The sequence below is a fragment of the Triturus cristatus genome, chromosome 2_1 (genome assembly GCF_964204655.1).
Source record: "Triturus cristatus chromosome 2_1, aTriCri1.1, whole genome shotgun sequence".
Lineage (NCBI taxonomy): Eukaryota > Metazoa > Chordata > Amphibia > Caudata > Salamandridae > Triturus > Triturus cristatus.
The window spans coordinates 274,450,695-274,469,923 of NC_140581.1; the positions used below are offsets into that span (position 1 = coordinate 274,450,695).

At 45.8% G+C, this 19,229-nt stretch overlaps 1 protein-coding gene across 16 annotated transcripts in view; it reads left to right on the forward strand.

Moving 5' to 3' along the window:
• Window positions 1–19,229, forward strand: part of NIPBL (NIPBL cohesin loading factor) — a 1,722,939-nt gene that overhangs the window by 745,128 nt on the left and 958,582 nt on the right. For all 16 annotated transcript variants that reach the window (XM_085631078.1, XM_085631072.1, XM_085631074.1 and 13 more), the window contains 2 exons: window positions 14,371–14,457; window positions 15,665–15,890. In XM_085631078.1, coding sequence (XP_085487204.1) covers window positions 14,371–14,457; window positions 15,665–15,890 — 313 coding nt within the window. The remainder of the gene's footprint in view (window positions 1–14,370; window positions 14,458–15,664; window positions 15,891–19,229) is intronic.

The following is a 19,229-nucleotide window of genomic DNA, read 5'->3' on the forward strand; positions in this document are numbered from 1 at the left end:
GTTGCAAAAACACCTCAGAATGCACGCATGCGCAAATAGGGCTGTTGTACGGGCTTGGCTCCACTGCATCCCTCGGAAATTAGGTCTTACGATGCTTTCAGGGACCAATAGGCACTTACTTTCTGGTTGCGTCCAAGGTGACTGCTTTGTCCCATTGTTACACCTGTGCACAAAATAGGCGTTTTGAAGATTTAGGCTCTACATAGATGTCTATTGAGAAATATACATGCATATGCTGTTAAAATCAGATTATTTTTTTAATTTAGCGTTATTTCGAGGTTCACACTTACTGAGCGAGTGTCAAATGTTTGTCTTTTAGAAACATTACCTTCATTAGTATTTTTCAGGACTCGGTAGGGTGCTGAATGTGAAGAGCATGGGTGAATAGTGAATTCTGAGTCACAGTGGGCCAGGTTTATTGTCATTGGTCCAAACACAAAGATTTGAAACGTCTTTCTAAGGTGCCACCAATTGCATGTATAGAAATGGTTTTGATAAGGTAGGCCTGGATGGGACTGGTGGGGCTCCTGCAATGGACAGTGGTAAGCACATGTGACATTAGGGAGTATGAAAATATACATGTGAATACATACCAAAGTGATGCATTATTAAAGGATTATGCAGAAAGACACAGTTCATCATCCCAGTTTGCAGACAAGTGCTGATCTGAATAGCAAGCACAGTGGCACAGAAAGAAATGCCACCAGCAAAAAACAAGCATTTACAATGCAATAGGTCTCGCATTTACTAGAGTTTGAGCTATTGGCAATGTACATTACAATGCCTTTTATTAATGTGTTGGTTTTTTAAACAAATAAATAAAAGGCATTGTCATTTCCAATGCCAATAGCTCAGACTCTAGTAAATGCGAGACCTATTGCATTGTAAATGCTTGTTTTTTGCTGGTGGCATTTCTTTCTGTGCCACTGTGCTTGCTATTCAGATCAATGCTTGTTTTATACAAACCATTGGCCTAGAGTTCAGTTCTTGAGTGTGAGACCATTTGCTGACTGAGTGTGTACAAGAAATGCTTTACACTGTCCTCTGATACTTTCTTACTACTCGACCAAGCTACCACTTTAGAGAGTAAGGTTATATCTAACTTTAGCCTCTGCCAAACCGCTGGGGAAGTGTGGACTCTATACACACTGTACCTATTTGGGAACAGTATATATAGAGCCACTTTCCTACAGTAACACCCTACCAGCAGCTACTGTCTCTTTTACAGCCAGATCAGCAGTGCACTTCCTGGGCGTGGTGGCCTCTTGCATAGCATGATGGCCTCTTGCCGTAGTTCTCCATGCCAGACTTTATATGCGCACAGCAGGAGTGCCCCTCTACACAGTGGTCACAGGTGGAGGGTCTCTGGGAAGATATAGTGTTGATAAAGGCCAGTGAATATTGTTGTATGCGGTGGTGTACAACTACAACCTTTTGCGAGACAGGCCCTTCATTCACTCCTTTCCACGAGAGACTATTGCCACAGATGCATCCCTTTGTAGTTGGAGGATGTGTCTCCGCAACATGACCATTCATAGCTTGTTGAGACTGCACCGAGGTCTCTACATCAATTACCTGGAGCTTCTAACTATTCATCTAGCTTTCAAAGCCTTCTTTGAGGACATCCTGGGCAAGGTAATCCTTGTGAAAACTGACATGACCCCCATGTACCTAAAGAAACAGGATGGTAACCTCTCTCTATAGTTCCCAGCATTAGTGCAGCGAAAATGGTCCTAGGTGATACACTATCAGATACACCTCCTAGCTGAGTAACTTCTGGGAATGGACAAAGACTTTACAGACTTGCTCAGCAATATTCATCCGGTCTGTAAATGGGAACACTACACACCGGTGTTGCTCTTGTGCTTCCATCTCTGGGGTGATCCACACTTAAATCGGTTAGCCACTCTAGAAAACAGAAAATGCCAAAACTTGGTCTCCAGTTACCCACACCCCATGGTCAGTGCTCTATGGATGAACTGGTCAGGGATATTTGCCTCTGTTTTTCTTCCTTTCTCATTCATTCCATATATTGTCTGGAAGCTCTGGGAAACAGCCCTCACTTTTATCCCGGTTCCCCCCACAACAACCCCGGTTCTCAGAACTCCTTGATATGGCCCAGTGCTGGCCAGTACAATTACTGACAGTACAGGTGAACAGGGGAGCCATTTTAAAGTATGTACTGGGCACTGGTCAAAACGAGTTTCCCACCTGCTTAATGGCTTCACTAAAACCTATGGTGTTTGATATCAAACACCTCGTATTAATAAACCCACGCTGATTCCAGTGTTGGATATATCGAACAGAGACATCTAGCCTCAGATTCCTCACCTTAGATTCCTTTCCAGGCACCAGACTGTATCTGTAAACTTTCACCGCAGTACATGTGCGCGTTGGTAGAGGGCATCGAGTGACTCTGTAGCAAATTAGTCTCCCGAATGTGAAGTCAACGGAGTCCATAATAAACCCTCTCCTGGCACGCTGTCAGTTCCTTTTCCGCGCTAGCAATGCGAATCTGCACTGCAGTTCCTCCGGCTGTTTATCAGCCTTCTTGAAATTTTTAAGTTGACGAAGCAATATTCCTTTGTTCTACCCTTTTCAATATCCTCAGAGTTCCAGCCTTGAGTCCTGTGTACGACAAATGTCCACCATGGACCCTCACTCTGTTTCCATGTGGTTTCTAGGTGAGCACCATGACTCCAATGTGACTCTTGTTGCAAGCTTCGACCAAAGGCACAAAGAGAATGTCCCATAATTCCCCTTGCGGCGTGGATGTCAATGTCATCTAATTCTTTTTGTTGCCTTCGGTCCCCTACATGCTCCATGGACCTTCCGTGCACCTGCTCTAGGAGCCATTCCCGGTCGAAGTTGTGGCGCCTCCTGCCTTTGGCGCCTACCTTCTGGTTCCCGCTCTTCTGTTGATGTGTCGGGGCTTGAGTCTGCCCTGCGCCTCCCCACCTATCCTAGGGCCGGGGGTGTCTTTGACCCAGATGAGAAAATGTTATCAATCTCTTCATTCTATGTATGGGTCGTCACCCTCCTCTGGAGCGCCTTGGGCTTCACAGAGGTGCATGATGTGCCTGTGTCCCTGCCGGCGGGCTCTCCCTCTGCTTCAGGTCAGCTCCCTGTTTCTAACACCTCAGCGATGCCGGTGCACAGCCCATCGAGACTCACCTTCTGCTTCTGGAGTACCGACTTCAGTGTTCGCGTAAGACTCTTGTCCGCCAGCTCTGATGGCAGTGCCGTCCATGTCAATCAACATTCCTTCTGACATAGAGGCATCACCTTCTCGGCATCAACTGGCTTTGGTTATGGCATCGGAGGCAGCACTAATGGAGCTCACCGTCTAAGACTCCGTTCCTCTGTTTTTTCCTTCTGAGGACCATGGTTAGGGAAGTCCCGAAGAAGGTGTGATGTGTTCACCTCCCATTTCGAAGACTGTTCCACCCCCTATGCAGTCTAGCTGGTTACTAGACTTGATGGCGGCAGTGGCTGAAAATCTTCTCCAGCCTTCTATCTCATCCTGGTTTGGCTATGGAGGCAAGCCTGAGAGAGGGCTCCCTGTGTATCTTTCTATTTCTCACAGGCATTGACTGGCCCCAGAGGATCCCTCCTGTCTCCTTAGGCATCCATCTAATCAGAGCTTTGTGCTACAGGATGCTTATGCCACCCAAAATATACATGTTATTCTCTGCCCTTCGATCGCTGAGCACTTCGTGTCCCCACCCTCTTCTCCCACGCCTTGTGGCACTCAGTGGAACGTCTCTTGACCTCCCGGAGTAAACCTGGAATGCTCTTGTTCCATTGGTTTGAGATGAGCAACAAGTTGCCACTCTTGGCATCCGCTGTGGTATGGATACAACAGATTCTGTTGGCTGGGCAATGGCCTCTTCCACAGTCGTATGCCGGCTTGCATTGTTGTGTGCTTCCAGGTTTTTGGCGGCTGTGCAAACTACTGACGTGTCTCTTGATGGCACCTGCCTTTTTGGTGTGCATGCCGCCTCAGCGTTACGCTGGTTTTGAGATTGTCATGATGATGCAGAGTCTTAACTCTGTTGTTGTACTAGGTTTGTCGGAACAATTTGTTTCCCCTTGTTTCAACTCTTATCAGCCTTCATAGGATGGAGTGTTTAATTCCCTTCTAGGGTTACACCTGGTGTTGTGTCCTGCTTTTTGTAGATGCTTTTCTTCTAATTATTCTGTCAGTGACAGATGTAGTGTCCAGCCCTTTGGAACATGTCTTCTCTTCCAGGGCATACTCATCAATAGTCATAAGCACTGAATAGTCCCGCCCACGTGCGGGGACCCCGGAGCATATACAAAAATATATGCATACAAATATATGTATACATCAATGCATGTTTAACCTGCAACTAAGGACTAGTCTTGTAAAACCTACACACATATATCTGTGTGTATATATATATATATATATATATATTATGCATATATATATTATGCGCATATAAACCCACATATATGAGAGCCTAAATATCAAATTAGGTGGAAGTATGCCAATATTGCATTGTATTTTTTTCTTCAGAATGAAACCTATATTGCAACATTTTCAAGACCTAGCGAAATGTACTCTTGTTTGAATACAGCCTTTATTTTTAAGGAAAAAGGAAAGGTAATATCAGGCAGATTAGCCCAGAAGGCTGCATATAGAAAACACATAAGAAAACTGGTGCTGTGCATTTTAGACCTCCAGGACCTGCAGGCTCCCGTCCTGCCTCACAGGTGACAGGACAGTTCTTTTTTCCGCTCTCTCTGTGAGGATCCTGGGGCATTGAGCTAGTCATTTAGTGGATTTCTCTCACTAATTTGCTTTGTGAAGTTGAATTTTTTTTTACTTCTTTGACTTTTTAGTACTAGCAGTACTATTCTACCATTTGTTCTGACTTTCCTGCTATTTTTTTAGTCAGAAATGCCAGCCTTGTGTAAAAAGTGTTCTACTTGTGGGAAGAAAATTGCAAAATCTGGCCCACACAGTCTGTATTCGGTGCTTACCATCCTCACGTAGACCTGACAACTGCTACTACTGCCAGCAGTTCTCCAGAAGGACTCTTCGTGAAAGGGAGACGATCAAACTGCATGCCATGCAGGAGAGGAAAGAAATCAACAACGGCCTGGAAAGACATCCTGCTAAAGAGCCCTCCTCTTAAGTAGGGTCTGAGCACAAGAAAAAGGGCCACATCGAACGAATTTACCGTCGGGAGGGAAAAGATAGACATTGAAAATAGCCCTAGGCTCACCTTCAGCCTCGAAGTCCATGACGGGAAGACCTTTATCACAGGTGACGCCGAAAGACCTATTGCAGTCGAAGGAAGGCATTGCAAGTAAGTCTAAATCTACACACGCGTCGGCTTCTCATCGGCCGACGTCGACCCTCCCCGGTCGACGGTTGAGGTCCGCTTTGTAAGAAAGTGGCTCTGCACACACTGTTCCCAAATAGGTACAGTGTGTACAGAGTCCACAGTCCCCAGAGGTTTGGCAGAGGCTAAAGTTAGATATAACCTTACTCTCTAAAGTGGTAGCTTGGTCGAGCAGTAAGGCAGTATCAGAGGACAGTGTAAAGCATTTGTTGTACACAGTCAGCAAATGGTCTCACACACTCAAAACTGAACTCTAGGCCAATCAATGGTTTTTGTATAAAAATGTTGTTTTATTTTAGAACCAACAATAGGTATCAAAATATACTTTCTCAGATTGAGATGCTTTAGATAAATACTTTTCAATAGGCAATAGACTGTTGAATATAATAGTTACAGTGGTTGCAATAGGCAACACAATTTCAAACACACTAATACATTGAGCTCAATGGGAATTTCAAGTTAAATGCAATTAGTTACTTTAAGGATTACTTTTCTAACCACAGGACTGGATCCTGGATTCAGTCCTGGGACATTTCCTGTAAACAATTGAGTAAAAGCGTTTTGGTTACACTAGTGATTTTTTTAAGCAATATTTTGGTATCTTAAAAGTTGACACTTGGAAACTTTTTCTCATAGAATCACCAATCTTATCCTATGGGAGGAAATTAATTTAGCAGGTAAGTGGTGATATTGTTACTTTTTCTAACTCAGTGTTTGATCCTGGATCCAGCACTGGTGCATCACCTGTAAACAGTTGAAAGAATGTGTTTTGGTTATACAGGTGATTTTTAACGAATATTTGTAAGTTTGCAAAAAAGACACTCAAACTTTTCAGCAAAAGTCAGGCGATGTTATCCTATGGAAGGAAATTCAAATTATAGGTAAAGTATGTTCTCGTTACTTTTGTAACCCAGTGCTGGGCTCCTAGGTTCAAATGCAAAAAGAACTATTGATGGACAGAATGCAGAACAATGTCATACATTCACCCCAGTACAGAGATCCGGGCCTAAATCCATCTTTTTTTGCTCACCATGCCATTCCAGTTTGGACCCAGCCATATGCAAATCATTCTTGACTCTGTGCCCAATGGAAACAGTCCAGCCCGAACTGCCAGGTCAGGTCATCCCTGGACTGGAAACAAGCATCCTAGGACCGGTTTCGGGGTTTCACCCCTCTTCAGCCAGGATAGCTTGGTTCCAGTGGCATGAAGGGCATGGGACTCACGTCTGAGCATACCCGTCCCACTCGGGGTGACAAATGCAAAAAGAAGTATTGATGGACAGAGGTTCAGCACTGGGACAAATATCTAAAAGAGGTAAGTAATTAAGTTTTCACAGTTCGTGCGATTTTTAAAGAATATTTGTAGTTTGCAAAAATCGACAGAAGAAATTTCACAGAAAAGCAGTCAATGGTTTCCTATGGAAGAAAATTGGGTTTGCGGTAAGAATGGTTGTAATTACTTTTCAAGGTCGGTGCTGGGCACCAAGATCCAGCACTGGGATCTCTCCTGATAGCAAGTGAGTATTTTCGTTTTCGTTACTCGGCTGATTTTAGGTGAATATTTTAAAGTTTAGAAACTCCACAAAAAATTTCAAGTTAAACCAGTCAATGTAACCCTATGGAAGAAAAGGGGTATCGGCTTTTGGGTAAGTACTCGACTGGCAGAGTTAAGGTGCTGGGCATAGACTCAGGGGTCTCCCAGGGTCAGGTAAGTACAGTTGTTACACCCTCAGCGGCACAGGGGCAGCCGGGTGCAGAGTGAGTTAGGCCCAGTGTTATCCTATGGAGGCAGGGGGCCCTTGGTTGGTGGCTGCTGGCTAGCAGACCACACGGCTGTGGGAGCTAGGCTCCTGGTCACTTGCTCAGGGCAAATGGGGAAATAGAGTAGAGATTGCACTGCCAGGGGCACTCTGGCGGCTGGGCGCAGGGTGCTTTTGAGCCGTCGGGCGCTCAATGGATTGCAATGGAGAAGCTCAATAACGAACAAAGGCTGCAAGCTCGGGAAGATTCTTCAGGTGTGACCACCACTTCGAGAGGTAAGTGGGGTAGTTGGAGGATAGGTAGGCACCCAGGAGTTGAGCACAGGGGGCCGCAAAGCGCCGGGTGCAGGGGTGCAGTTTGGTGTCGGGAAATCTTACCCTCTGCTGGTCGCGGTTGGAGGGGTCCCTGGTCCTGAGGCTGCAGGCGTTGTCAGGAGTGTCGAGGTGGGTCCTTGGGTGCTGGATTCGGGGTCACAGTCGCCGGGGGGGGGGGGCGTCCTCGGGGTCATTGTTCACTCCAGCACAGGCCAGGCTTGGCAGGTGCAGTGTGCGCAGGGTTCGCGGTTCCTGGCTGATGCTGCTTTGAGCAATACCACCGCTCCTAGGAGTCCCAGTTGCTTAGGGTCACATGGTAGCCAGGTCCTCCGGGGTTTGTGAGGTTGCTGGCCACTGGAGATGCCGGGGTTTAGCAGGAGCAGATTTGAGGGTCGTCAGGCCGGTAGGGCTGGGGCCAAAGCAGTTGGTGTCTTCCTCTTGTTAGCAGCTGTACGGCAGGTCTTCTTGTTTCTTGCTCTTCTTTGCTGTTTCGGAATCTGGATCTGAGGAAGGAAGGTTCAGGGTGCCCCTAAATACTGAATTGAGGGGCGTTACAGGTAGGTAAAGGGCAGGGACCAATGGGTTCCTGCCCTGGGGTGGGCACAGCCCCTATCCTGCAATTCTCCTGTGGCGGAGGGTGCAGTAGCCTAGTCCTGATTCGGCAGGGCTTCCCATCTTCAAGATGGTGAGAGCCCAGAGATGTGCTTCACCTCGCCTCCCCCACCTGAGGAGTGGGGTGGCAGAGGCTGGCACACCCCCTTTCCTTCCTTGGGGTTTCCGGCCAGTCTTCCTGCCAGAGTGGGGGTGAGAACCGGTAGTGGCCAGTTGCTGAGTACAGCAAGTGGCCTGGAGAAGCTCACCAAGGCTGCATGCCTTTGAAGCTCCCCCTGCCCATCCTGTGGGGGGAGACCTAGCACCCCGCCCAGGATGTGCATTGTTGAAGGCCCAGGAGAACGGACGGCTCCCTACCCAGGGGTCCAGCAACATGTCTGCTGTGTGGCAGCCTAGGCAGCCCCTCAGACAAGATGTGGATTGTAGGTTAGGTTCAGGGGTCATCTCCAAGATGCCCTCTGTTGTGCATTGTACATTAAATCCCACACTGGCATCAGTGCGGGTTTAATGTGCTGAGAAGTTTGATATCAAACTTCTCAGTCTTCAGTGTTGCCATCATGGTGCTGTGGCGTTCGTGTTTGACGATCTCCCTGCACCATATACTCTTGGATGGCAGCACAGCACTTAGTGCCCAGGAATGGACCTGGGTATTGTAGGGAAACAGGGCTCATGCACCTGTACCCACACCACTGGCATAGGGCACCCAGCTAGAGGGGTGGCTGATGTATGCCAGGACAGTGTGTGCTGTGGGCATGGCACACAGGGATGTGTGCCATGTCGACTCTGTTTTGTTCTGCACCCAGACACTCAGCCTGCAAGGGCAGTGTGTGCGTCAGGGTACAGGGCCTCTAAGGGTGGCACAATAAGTGCTGCATCCCTTAGGGGCCTTCCCTGGTCACAAGGCCCTGGGTACCTAGTGTACCATTTACCAGGGGCTGACATGTGGCCAGAGATGGCAATTGGGTTTAGGTTTCAACACAGTTTTAGGGATGGAACATAGGCCCTGGGCACCTGATTGGCAGGAGTCCAGGGCACGCTCAGTCAAAGTACATCAGCAATTAAGCAAAAAGTGGGGGAATACCATGCAAGAACGATGGCACTTTCTCACACACTTCACCTACGACGGCCAAGTAGAGGACACAACAGACGTTGAGGATACAACCGACGTCGAGGACACCTCGGAGGCTCTGTTGTCGAAGGCACTGGCCATGGCAAGTCTTGCTCCTAAGCGCTCGGCGGTGTCATCACTGACGGCAGGTCAAGTTTGATTGCCGTCGCGGCCATCTTTGTCTAAGATGGACGTTGAGGCCTCTGTCCTCCCATATCTCGCCACCAGTTAAGAGACGGAGAATGACTTAGTCACCAGTACCGACGTCGAGGGAAATTCAAGAGGCAGAGACTCTGGATCCAACGTCTAAAGTATGACGTTGAGGAGTGCTTCACCCTCCACGGGCCTGAGGATTGTTCAAATTACACCAGAGAGTTCCCCAGCTCAAGAACCGCATACATCTCTGATCAGTCTATACCCGGATTGGCTGAGGTAGGCGACTCCTGGCTGAGATTCACAGGATTAAAACTGTAGGCCCAACACAGAATTCTTAACCTTCCCTTCAATGGAACCTCTCTTTTTGGCTCTCTCGCAGACGACGAGATGTCCAAATATGGCCATTTAGGCCTTTCGCAGGTCTGTATGTAGATTTTGAAGGAAGCAAGAAGGCCTAATACGAGGAAATCATACACTTTCAAATGGAAGCATTTCTATCTGTGGTGCACGGCCAATCGATGTAATCCCATTCTTGGCCAAGAACAGGTTATTCTCTCATACCATTTGTACTTGGCTAAAGCAGGTTTACAGTTTTCTTCTATTAGAGTACATCTGGCGGCAATTACAGCTTATAGAAAGTCACCTACTCAGGCTTTCTTTCTTTCAAATGCCAGTTAAAGACTTCTGGAAGGACTAAGGAAGGTCTTCCCACCAATTCGATCACCTTCCCCTCCCTGGCAACTCAATGTAGTGCTCTCTAAATTAATGGGTCTCCCCTTTTGAACCAATTCACAAAGCCTCTCTGCAGCATCTATCTTGGAAGACTGCCTTCCTGGTGGCAATTACCTCTGCTCGCAGGGTGGGCGCGATTCAGACCCTATGTTCTACAGAGTCTTATCTCGTTTTCCATGCTAACAGAGTGGTTCTGAGAACACACCCGAGTTTCCTACCTAAAGTGATCTTGGATTTTCATATCAATCGGTCAATTACTCTACCCACATCCTTTTCAAATCTGACCACACCCCCTGCGAGGGAGTTGCATTTACTTGATCTCAAAAGGATCCTGAAATTCTATCTTGATAGATCGAAGGGCATAAGAAAGTCAGACCATCCCTTTGTAAACTATGGTCCAATGCGCACTGGTTTCCCTTCGTCTAAACAATCCATCGCTAGATGGATAGCATCTAGTATCACCTCATCTCATGAGTTAGCAAACAAACAGCACCCTGTCAGGGCAAGGACTTTATCAGCAAGAGGTAAAGCTGCCACTATAGCCCTTCTCAGAAATGTACCCATTCAAGATATATGTAAAGCGGTTACATGGCGTTCAGTTCACACCTTTGCTCGCCATTACTGCCTAGGTTCTGATGCCCAGGTTGGACAAACTTCCTCGAAGAATTTGTTTGGTTAAAATGTTTTTCAGAGTGTATCTGCTATACTGGTGTTCGTCTGCAGGATCCTGGGGATGGGCTTGCTACTCTATTCAGTGCTTATGTTTGATGAGTATCCCCTAGAAGAGAAGTATAAGTTACTTACCTGTAATCCTAGTTCTCTTCCAGGGGTAGCGAGAGTCTGTTGGTGAGCAAATCCAGTGCTCACAGGAAGACAGTCTGGTTAGGGAAGGCAGGGTATGTCCTCCAGGATAAGTTCAGTTCTCGAAGTCTGCTTCTCAGCAACAAAGTATTGGCGCTCCTGCTGCACTAGTCTGAGAACACCATAATCTGATGGGAATTACAGAGCATTTGGTCCTTATGTGTCCTGGCGAATCGTAGTATGGCGTCACGATCTGTGTAATTAAGGAGTTTGGCAATTTCAGGTATTGATCGTCATCCTGGCGGGGGTTTCTTAGTCGGGCCCGGTGAACTCTTTCGACCACGAAGCAAGTGGATATAGCTTCGGTTGGCAACAGGGATTTGAGCCATCCTTTAAGAAAATCGTCCATTGATGTGCCTTCGCATCCCTCCGGGAAGCCAGGCGTATGTTGTTGCGCCTGGCCCTTCCTTTGGCGTCTTCAACCCGCAAAGACAATTCCTGAGTCACGACTGTGAGTTTCACTTTCTTCTGAAGGGTCGTCACCGTGTCTTCCACTGTGGAGACCCGGGTTTCGGCCTCTGTAATTCTGTCCACCGCCTTGCGGAGGTCCTGATGCAGGAAGGAGACCTCTGAACCAAAGGCACCTTTCTGCGCCTGAAGTGCGGCCCGTGATTGAGTAATCGCTGCCAGCAGGGTGGCATTGTCCGGGGACGTACCTCTGGTTCCCTCTCCTCCAGGACCCGTAGTAGTGTATTGGTCCAAAGTACTCTGCTTAGAGGCGGCCACTCCTGACTTATCTTTGCCCATTATGAAAAGGAGGTGCACGCAGGGAACGAAGAACAGTGCGCAGGTGAAGGGTAGTCCCACGCTCTCTTCTGCAGCACTTCCAACTCGGTTTCTCAGAGTGGTAGTCCTCAGAGCTGGAGCCTAGTCCGTTGCAACAGCCACCCCGATCTTTTCTGGGGCAGGGTCCAAGGCCAGGCCTCACGGATTCTGACCTCCCTGACCGCAAGCCGCACCAGGCCGCTTCTGCTTCCGGGGGAGGTCAGCCAAGTGGGCACCCTAACGGGACCGGACTCTCAGGACCCCCGACCAGGTAAACGCCCCGGGTGGCACACACACTGAGAGTCTGTGGCCAGGAAACGCCGTCTCACCGGTACACAGAACCGGGGCCCTCCCAGTGTGAAAACCAGCATCAATAATGGTTAGTCATTTATGGCTCCTCAGACTTGTGTGGCCTTCTCCCCTTCACCTCTCATGGGCCCAGCGAGCCCCTGTGCTGTAGCGGGTAGGCGCGGGATGAGGGGAAGGTGCCGCTCCGGGGGAATGCGCCAATATGGCCCGAGTACCAACAGACCAGACGCAGAAATCACAGGGGCACAGGTAAAATGCGAGGTCTTCGGCAACTGTGGCTCAGCCCCCCTGCCACTCTGATGACAACTCTCTGGGCTCTCTTCGCAACGTCTTGAAGGGAGAGAGCGGGAGGAAGAGAACTCCTGCTGACAAGTAGCTGTCTCTGGTGCCAATGTTATCCAATGGAGAAAGGAGAAAGTGGTGCCACTTACAGGTAAGCAGTACGGTTTGGTAACCAAGTCTCTTGGGGTTGAGGTAAACACTGGGGGCACAATGCAGCACCTCCAGCGGCAGAAGGGCAGCTTGGTGCATAGGGCCAACAAAACACCGCGTGCCCAGTGAAAACTAATCGGGACTCTTGTAGTTGGAGAAAGGCTGCAGGCTTAAGCCAGTAGGCCAATCAAAGGAGACCTACACAGGTAAGTTGGGATGTGCTTGAGCGTCGGAACACAGTCTGTTGATCTCCCCAAGGCCCAGGGGCTTTGGATGTTGGGGTGTCCTTAGGCTTTGTGAAGCAGCTTACCTGTGCAGATCGCGGTTAGGGAGACTGAGGGTTGTCGTGCAGAAGCTGCAGGCTTCGACGTGGAGTCCAGCAGGGGTCAGCCCATGGTGACTGTTGCTCAGGAGCTCTGGCGAACCTTTTCTGGACCGATGAGCCAAGTGGTGGTTGCACCCAGAACACCTTCGTCCCCGAGCCTGCAGTGTGTTTGCAAACTGTAGACTCCCCATTGAAAGTTACGTTGTGCCAGACACTAAAACACTCTGCACCCGGCCGCCCTAGTGCTGCTGATGGTGCACCTTTTGTGCTGGCTGGAACCCGGCTTTGCCCTGAAGTCCAGGAGCTTTGCTCCCACAACCCAGTGGCCTGCTCGTAGGCAGCCACCGACTGAATGCCCCCTAGTCCCCATTGGATAACATTGGGCCTCAGCACTCTGCACCCAGCTGCCCTAGTGCTGCTGAGGGTGTAACAAGAGTGCATCCTTGACCCTGGGGGACCCCAGAGTCTAACCTCAGAATACCAACTCCCACAACCGAATACTTACCTTTGAACAAGTGGGAGTTGGAAAATCTAAGAAAACCCTTTAAATCTGTATCTAAATAAGAAATATGCTTTTTCTTCCCTGTTTACAGGAAATGTCCCAGTGCAGTATCCTGGTATCCTGTGCTGTTTAAGAAAAGTAATCTTTAAAGTAATCTACTTGACATTCTACTAAAAAGCCAATACAAAGTATACGTACAGTATTTCAATAGCATTGCATTACTAGTAGCTCTACTGTAATCGCATCAAAGTCCATATACAATTGCAATTCAAACTGTTTACAAACTGCATTATTACTGTAAAGTACTTATTGCTTACCTGTGCCAGGCTTGCTTGGTTCTAGAAAATAAAATGACTAAAAGAATATTTTTATACTAAACCAATTGGTCTGAAGTTCAGTCTTTGAGTGTGGGATATCACTTGCTGATTGAGTGTATAGAACAAATGCTTAACACTACCCCTAACCTCTGATACAGCCTTACTGCTGGACCGCACTACCACAAATGGAGAGTAATGTGCCATCTACTTTTACCTCTGCCTACCTTTGGGGTTTCACTGGACTCGGTGCACACTATACCTCACTTTGGTATAGTATAAACAGAGCCAGCTTCCTACACACAGGCTCTGGGAACCTGGTTGGCTGGAACCTAGTGCACACTCAGTCAAAGATACATCAGAGTCGGGCAAAAAGTGGGGGTAACCATGTCAAAACGGGTACTTTCATACAGCATATTGATCTAGAAGAACTTCGAGCTTCAAAACCATTCTTGCAGAAACTGTTTTTTGTTTTCCCAGGTAGTACCTGCTTATCAGTTATATTTTATTTCAAATCTTTGAGAACATGTGAATCAGAAAAGTGGTGCTTATTAGAGTATGGCCAGAATTAGCTATACTCAAAATACTCGTCTTTAGGTGAACTGCAATCACACAGTTGGTAGACATAGTCTATCCAGTGTATTAATTAAATAAAAAGGAATATTTTCTTTGTTGTCCCTAATTCTTTGACTCTTTTATTAATTTGATTTTTGCATTCAAATAAACATTTTTAGTAATGCAAATACTAATAAATTCTATAATTGAATTAATGCTACTAAGTAATCGTTTTTATTTATTTCACAGCTTCCAACAGAGAAAATGGTGAAAGTGCTTAGCATCTTGGAGAAAAATATTCAAGATGGAGCGAAGCTTTCAACGTTGCTAAACAATGCAAGTTAAAATGATCCGGCTGAATTTTATATGCAAACTGCTGCTGTTTGTTTCCCCACTCATCCAGCTTTGCGACTCTCTCGTTGTTCTGCCTTAACTGCTTCTTCTTTGTCTTTATATTGGCTTTGCCTTGAATTCTGTTTATGCACTGCCCTATTTTGTGTTCTTTTGCCCAGTTTGTTGTACTCATACATTATTCTAGTCCTGATTTTTTCTGCTTCTTAGCTTTTCTGCTCCTTAGTGTTCTTTTATGTTAACATTCTTTTTCTCTTATCATACTCTGCATTGGTCCTTATGTTTTTGCCATCTCATCAGATACAATGCTGATGTACCTTCATCTGTTGAAAGTTTTATAGATTCAATGTATAATTAATTTTGAAAGTGATCATCCAAAGGAGCTTGCATTAATGTTAATATGAAATGTACAAGCGGAGACTGGTAAAATGTTCCTTGCAATTCTTTATAATCTGGCTGTTCAGTGGCAAAGTTGAACTAAAGGAAGTCAAACAAATGTTTAATTGTTGGCCTACCACATGGATTCTTAGTTGATTTACATCAATTCTGAATCACTCCACCTTAGTGCTTGGTCCCAGAACACTTATTATACATTTTTTAACCTATCTGTTATAAAACAAACCATACCTGTAGTTTGGCACATGTTTGTTTGCTACATTCTTTAAATAGTTTCCAATTAAAATATTACATTTCCAGATCCCTCTGGAAAACTAGCATTCTTTTATAAAGTTACTTAGCTTTTGTACATTTAAAGCTGTTAAAATGTTTATCCTTTTTAAACAAATTAAGTAAAAATGAAATTACTAGGCTATTTATTTGCTGGGCTTGTGATGCAATCCTAACCACTCGTGCCTCTGAGCATTTTTGAGTATGGTTACTTACAAAGATTGTTAGCATGATAGTACTCTGCAAACCTGAAGGTGTTGCACCAAGAAGTATATTAGGTAGGTTGTAGAAATGCTCAAGATGCTGCTGAATGACCCAAAAAGTTGATAAAATCTTTAGGGATCTGAGGGCCAATAGGGTAGGTACTATGTTTGTCTTAGGCATAGTTATCTTTTTATAGCGATTTCCTATAACGTATTTTGGGAGTCAACACAAAGACTTAGATATGCAGTATGTTCATGAATTCAGTGAAGAATGAAATGACTTGGAGATATCGTGCGAATTTAATTTTGTATTTTACTTCCAGAATGACAGTGAAGATGAAGATAAATTATGGCGAGATCTGATTATGGAGAGAGTTACAAAATCTGCAGATGCCTGTCTTACAGCAATTAACATAATGACCTCGCCCAACATGCCAAAAGCAGTATACATAGAGGATGTGATCGAAAGGATAATTCAATACACAAAATTCCATTTGCAAAATACTCTATATCCACAGTACGACCCTGTCTACAGAGTGGACCAACATGGTTAGTAAAAGAAGTTTAAAAGTATAGATGTTTGACTGAATAGAAAATCAGTGCATTTTGTTCATGGCTTTGTTTCTGTGGTTGATTTATTGCTGCAAGTCGTGAGTTCACCTCACTGGTGCCATTTAAGGGTGTTACGGCTCCAAAAATGTTTGAATTGTTTTCTTCTCAAGGCCATGCTAATGTTTATATTCTGTACTATTACTCATCAAATGTTCATTCATGCTCGCTATGGTACATTCCTCGTTCTAAAATATTGTGAAAGCATCATTTTACACTTTTCCATTATGGATGGCAACATTAACTCAGTGTTCTATTCTTCTGCCTTTTTTTGCTAAATATACTTAGTATCCCGGTTCCCACAGAATATTTAAAATTTGCAACGTGTTCAGAGTAATTTTCCGAGGAACTGCCTGTCTATTTTCCTTATATTGTTTGCTATTTACATATTTTCCTTTTTTACTTCAATATCAGCTGTTCATCTCCAATCCAAAAGTTAATTGTACAGCTATTAATTTTGTTACATGGTTTCATACTTACTGTCTTGCATACTTTGCTGTTAAATGCATAATAGAGTTCATGAAATAGGATTTGTTATCAATTTTTTCCTTGGTATATTGTACAAAAGTACATGCTTTGCATGGTTGCCAATAGGCAAAGATAGCGACAAGATGTAGTGGGTAAGAAAGCGAAGTACATAACTTCTATGTAATATTTTGCAAATTGGAAGGCACTTTATCATTACGGTCATGAGCAGGTGAAAGAAAAGAAAATGTTAATGCATCATCTGCCTAAAGAGTTTAAAAAAGCGGAAAGGCAGTGATTGAAGACTCTAAAACACTTGCTCAAAATTGTCACTATACTCCACTACTGCAGCTGGTGGACAAATGTGGCTGTGTATGCTATTCACAAGAGAACATTGCTTTGTAACAACCTTAGTTAACTCCCTAGCAGTGATGAAAAACAATGACACCGTTAAGGCGCTTTCATTGAACACTAGAGTAACTATCCGGTGAGAACACCTAGCCAAAGAAGGGATTAAGCCCACCAAAATGTTCAAGCAATAAGGGCAATATTTATCTGAGCCAACCACACCACTCTTGCAACCTGTGCCGCTATGACAGCTCTGAACTCCACCATTACAGTCCTTGCAGAAGAATGTGAAAGGTCAATACAGGTTGAATGCTTGTCAGAAAGGCCTCAATAAAATACATTTCTCACTCTGCCCCTGTGAGAAAGTCTCTTTTTGCATGGTTAGCCCCCACTTTTTGCCTGGTTTTGATTTGATTTCGATTGTAGAGCACAGGGTCCCTGCCAACCAGGTCCCCTGTGCCAGTGCTTCTTCCCTAAAAGCAATTCCTCGATTGGTAATACTACCCCTTGTAGGTCCCTAGTAAATGGTTCCCTGGGTAGCTAGGGCCTGGGAGCTGAAGAGGGTCCCCTGAACCCCCACCTCACTAGAACCATGCCACTGCCCTTGCAGCTTGCATGCCCCTGTGTAGAAAAGTAGGATTTTCTTTCATGGTCACCCCTATTTTTTGCTAGTGTCATTATGTTTTCTGACTAGTCTGACTGGGATCCTGCTAATCAGGACCCCAGTCTCTGTGCTTATGCCCTAAATTGGACATGGTGAGTACTTGGGTACACTCCAGATTGGCTGCTGGTGTACCCTTGTAAGTCCCTAGTATATGGCACCAAGGTACCCAGGGCATAGGTACACCAGAGGTCTCCCATCGGCTGCAGCATGTATTATGCCACCCACGAGAGACAACTCAAATTGTGACTCCAGGCCTGCCATTGCAGCCTGTGTAAGCTGGTGCTAGCACCACTTATGACAGATGTGTCCCTATATCTGAGGGCACTACACTTTATACCTATTAGTCACCCCTAAAGCAGTCCTTTCGATCCTGAAGGCAGGGTACTGGATCCTTAGTGGGAGGGTACCCCTGCATGAGCTTGGCACTCCTACAACCTTCGGAGTTCATTCTCCCGGGTTTTAAGTACATCAGCCATTACGAAATATAGAGTGGCCATGCACCATTATGTGATGACCATCTCTAAACTGGCTGTAACGAATCGTGTCATGTTTCGTATCAAAGGCATGTTTAAGGGGCTATCTGTCAGCAATGTATGACTTTCTGTCTTTTACCTGCTGAACCGTCTCTATTTAAATATCAAGAGTCTGACTCCAGTTCCCTCAAATCCGTTTGTAATACCTAAGTGAGATTTGAATGTAGTGTGGACTTATGTTAGGTGCACTCCTTTTGAGCCGATGTACTTACTGCAACTGCTGATGCTTAAAGCAATCTCCCCTATTGCTAACACCTCTGCAAAGCTTATGAGTGAACTGCTTGTGTTCTCTGAGCAACTACTTGCCCTCCTAAAAATTCTTTCCTGAAAAGTTAGAGCTGAGGACTTGGGCGCTCTTGACAAAATATGTGATGCTTTTCCACATTGGTCAATCCATCACACTGCCAACGTATAAGGAGAAAGTGGGGTAACCTTGGCTCAAGCCTAAAAGGACATTGAGATTTTCCGTTGACTGCATAATGTACTGTTGTGTTGATTACCAGTTCATTGTAGGATTTTCTGCATCAACAACCTGAAAGGAGGTGCAGAAAAGGACCTTGTCAAGATTTTTAGTCCTCTACATTAAAATGTGCCATGCGCTGGCCATGCAGCAACCCCTTGAAGTCCTATGGGCTTTTTCCATCAGGGCCAAGGGTGCTAAGGCAGCACTGGCATGGAGAGAGCCGGTTTTGGACATCTGCTAGGCTGTGACATGGGTGTGTCTGTTCATGAAACACTAATGCCATGACTGCCGGGTCCGACGGAGGGGTTTGTTTTCCTTGTTCGATCCAGCAAGGTTATTAGTCCACTATCCAAGCCCTCAAACTTTGTAAGGTAATGCTATGGTACCTATTCTTGAGGTGAGGATTCTGCAGTTAAAAGTATCCATCAGAACAGCAAGTTATTTACCTTTGATAATGCTCTTTCTAGTGGATTCTCTAACCACATATTCCTCACTGCCCTCCCTCCTCCTGTTTGTCGAGTGGACTCCTAGACCTCATAAGATTCCAGGCTAGCTTTTGGCTCACTGTAACTTGAAATTTTTCATATTGTTTTACATCTGGATCTGGCGGTAAGAAAGGAGAAAGATTTAGAAACTGATACTTCATGGGAGTGACTGAGTTACCCCGGAGGTCCATGGTGACAGTTTGTGCCACGTTGGAGCATTGCTGAGAATATTCTGTGGATTCAGTCTGGCACCTGGAATTATTTTTTAGGTGAGAACTCTGCATTAAGAGAAAATCCACCCAAAAGGTACTGAAAGTACGG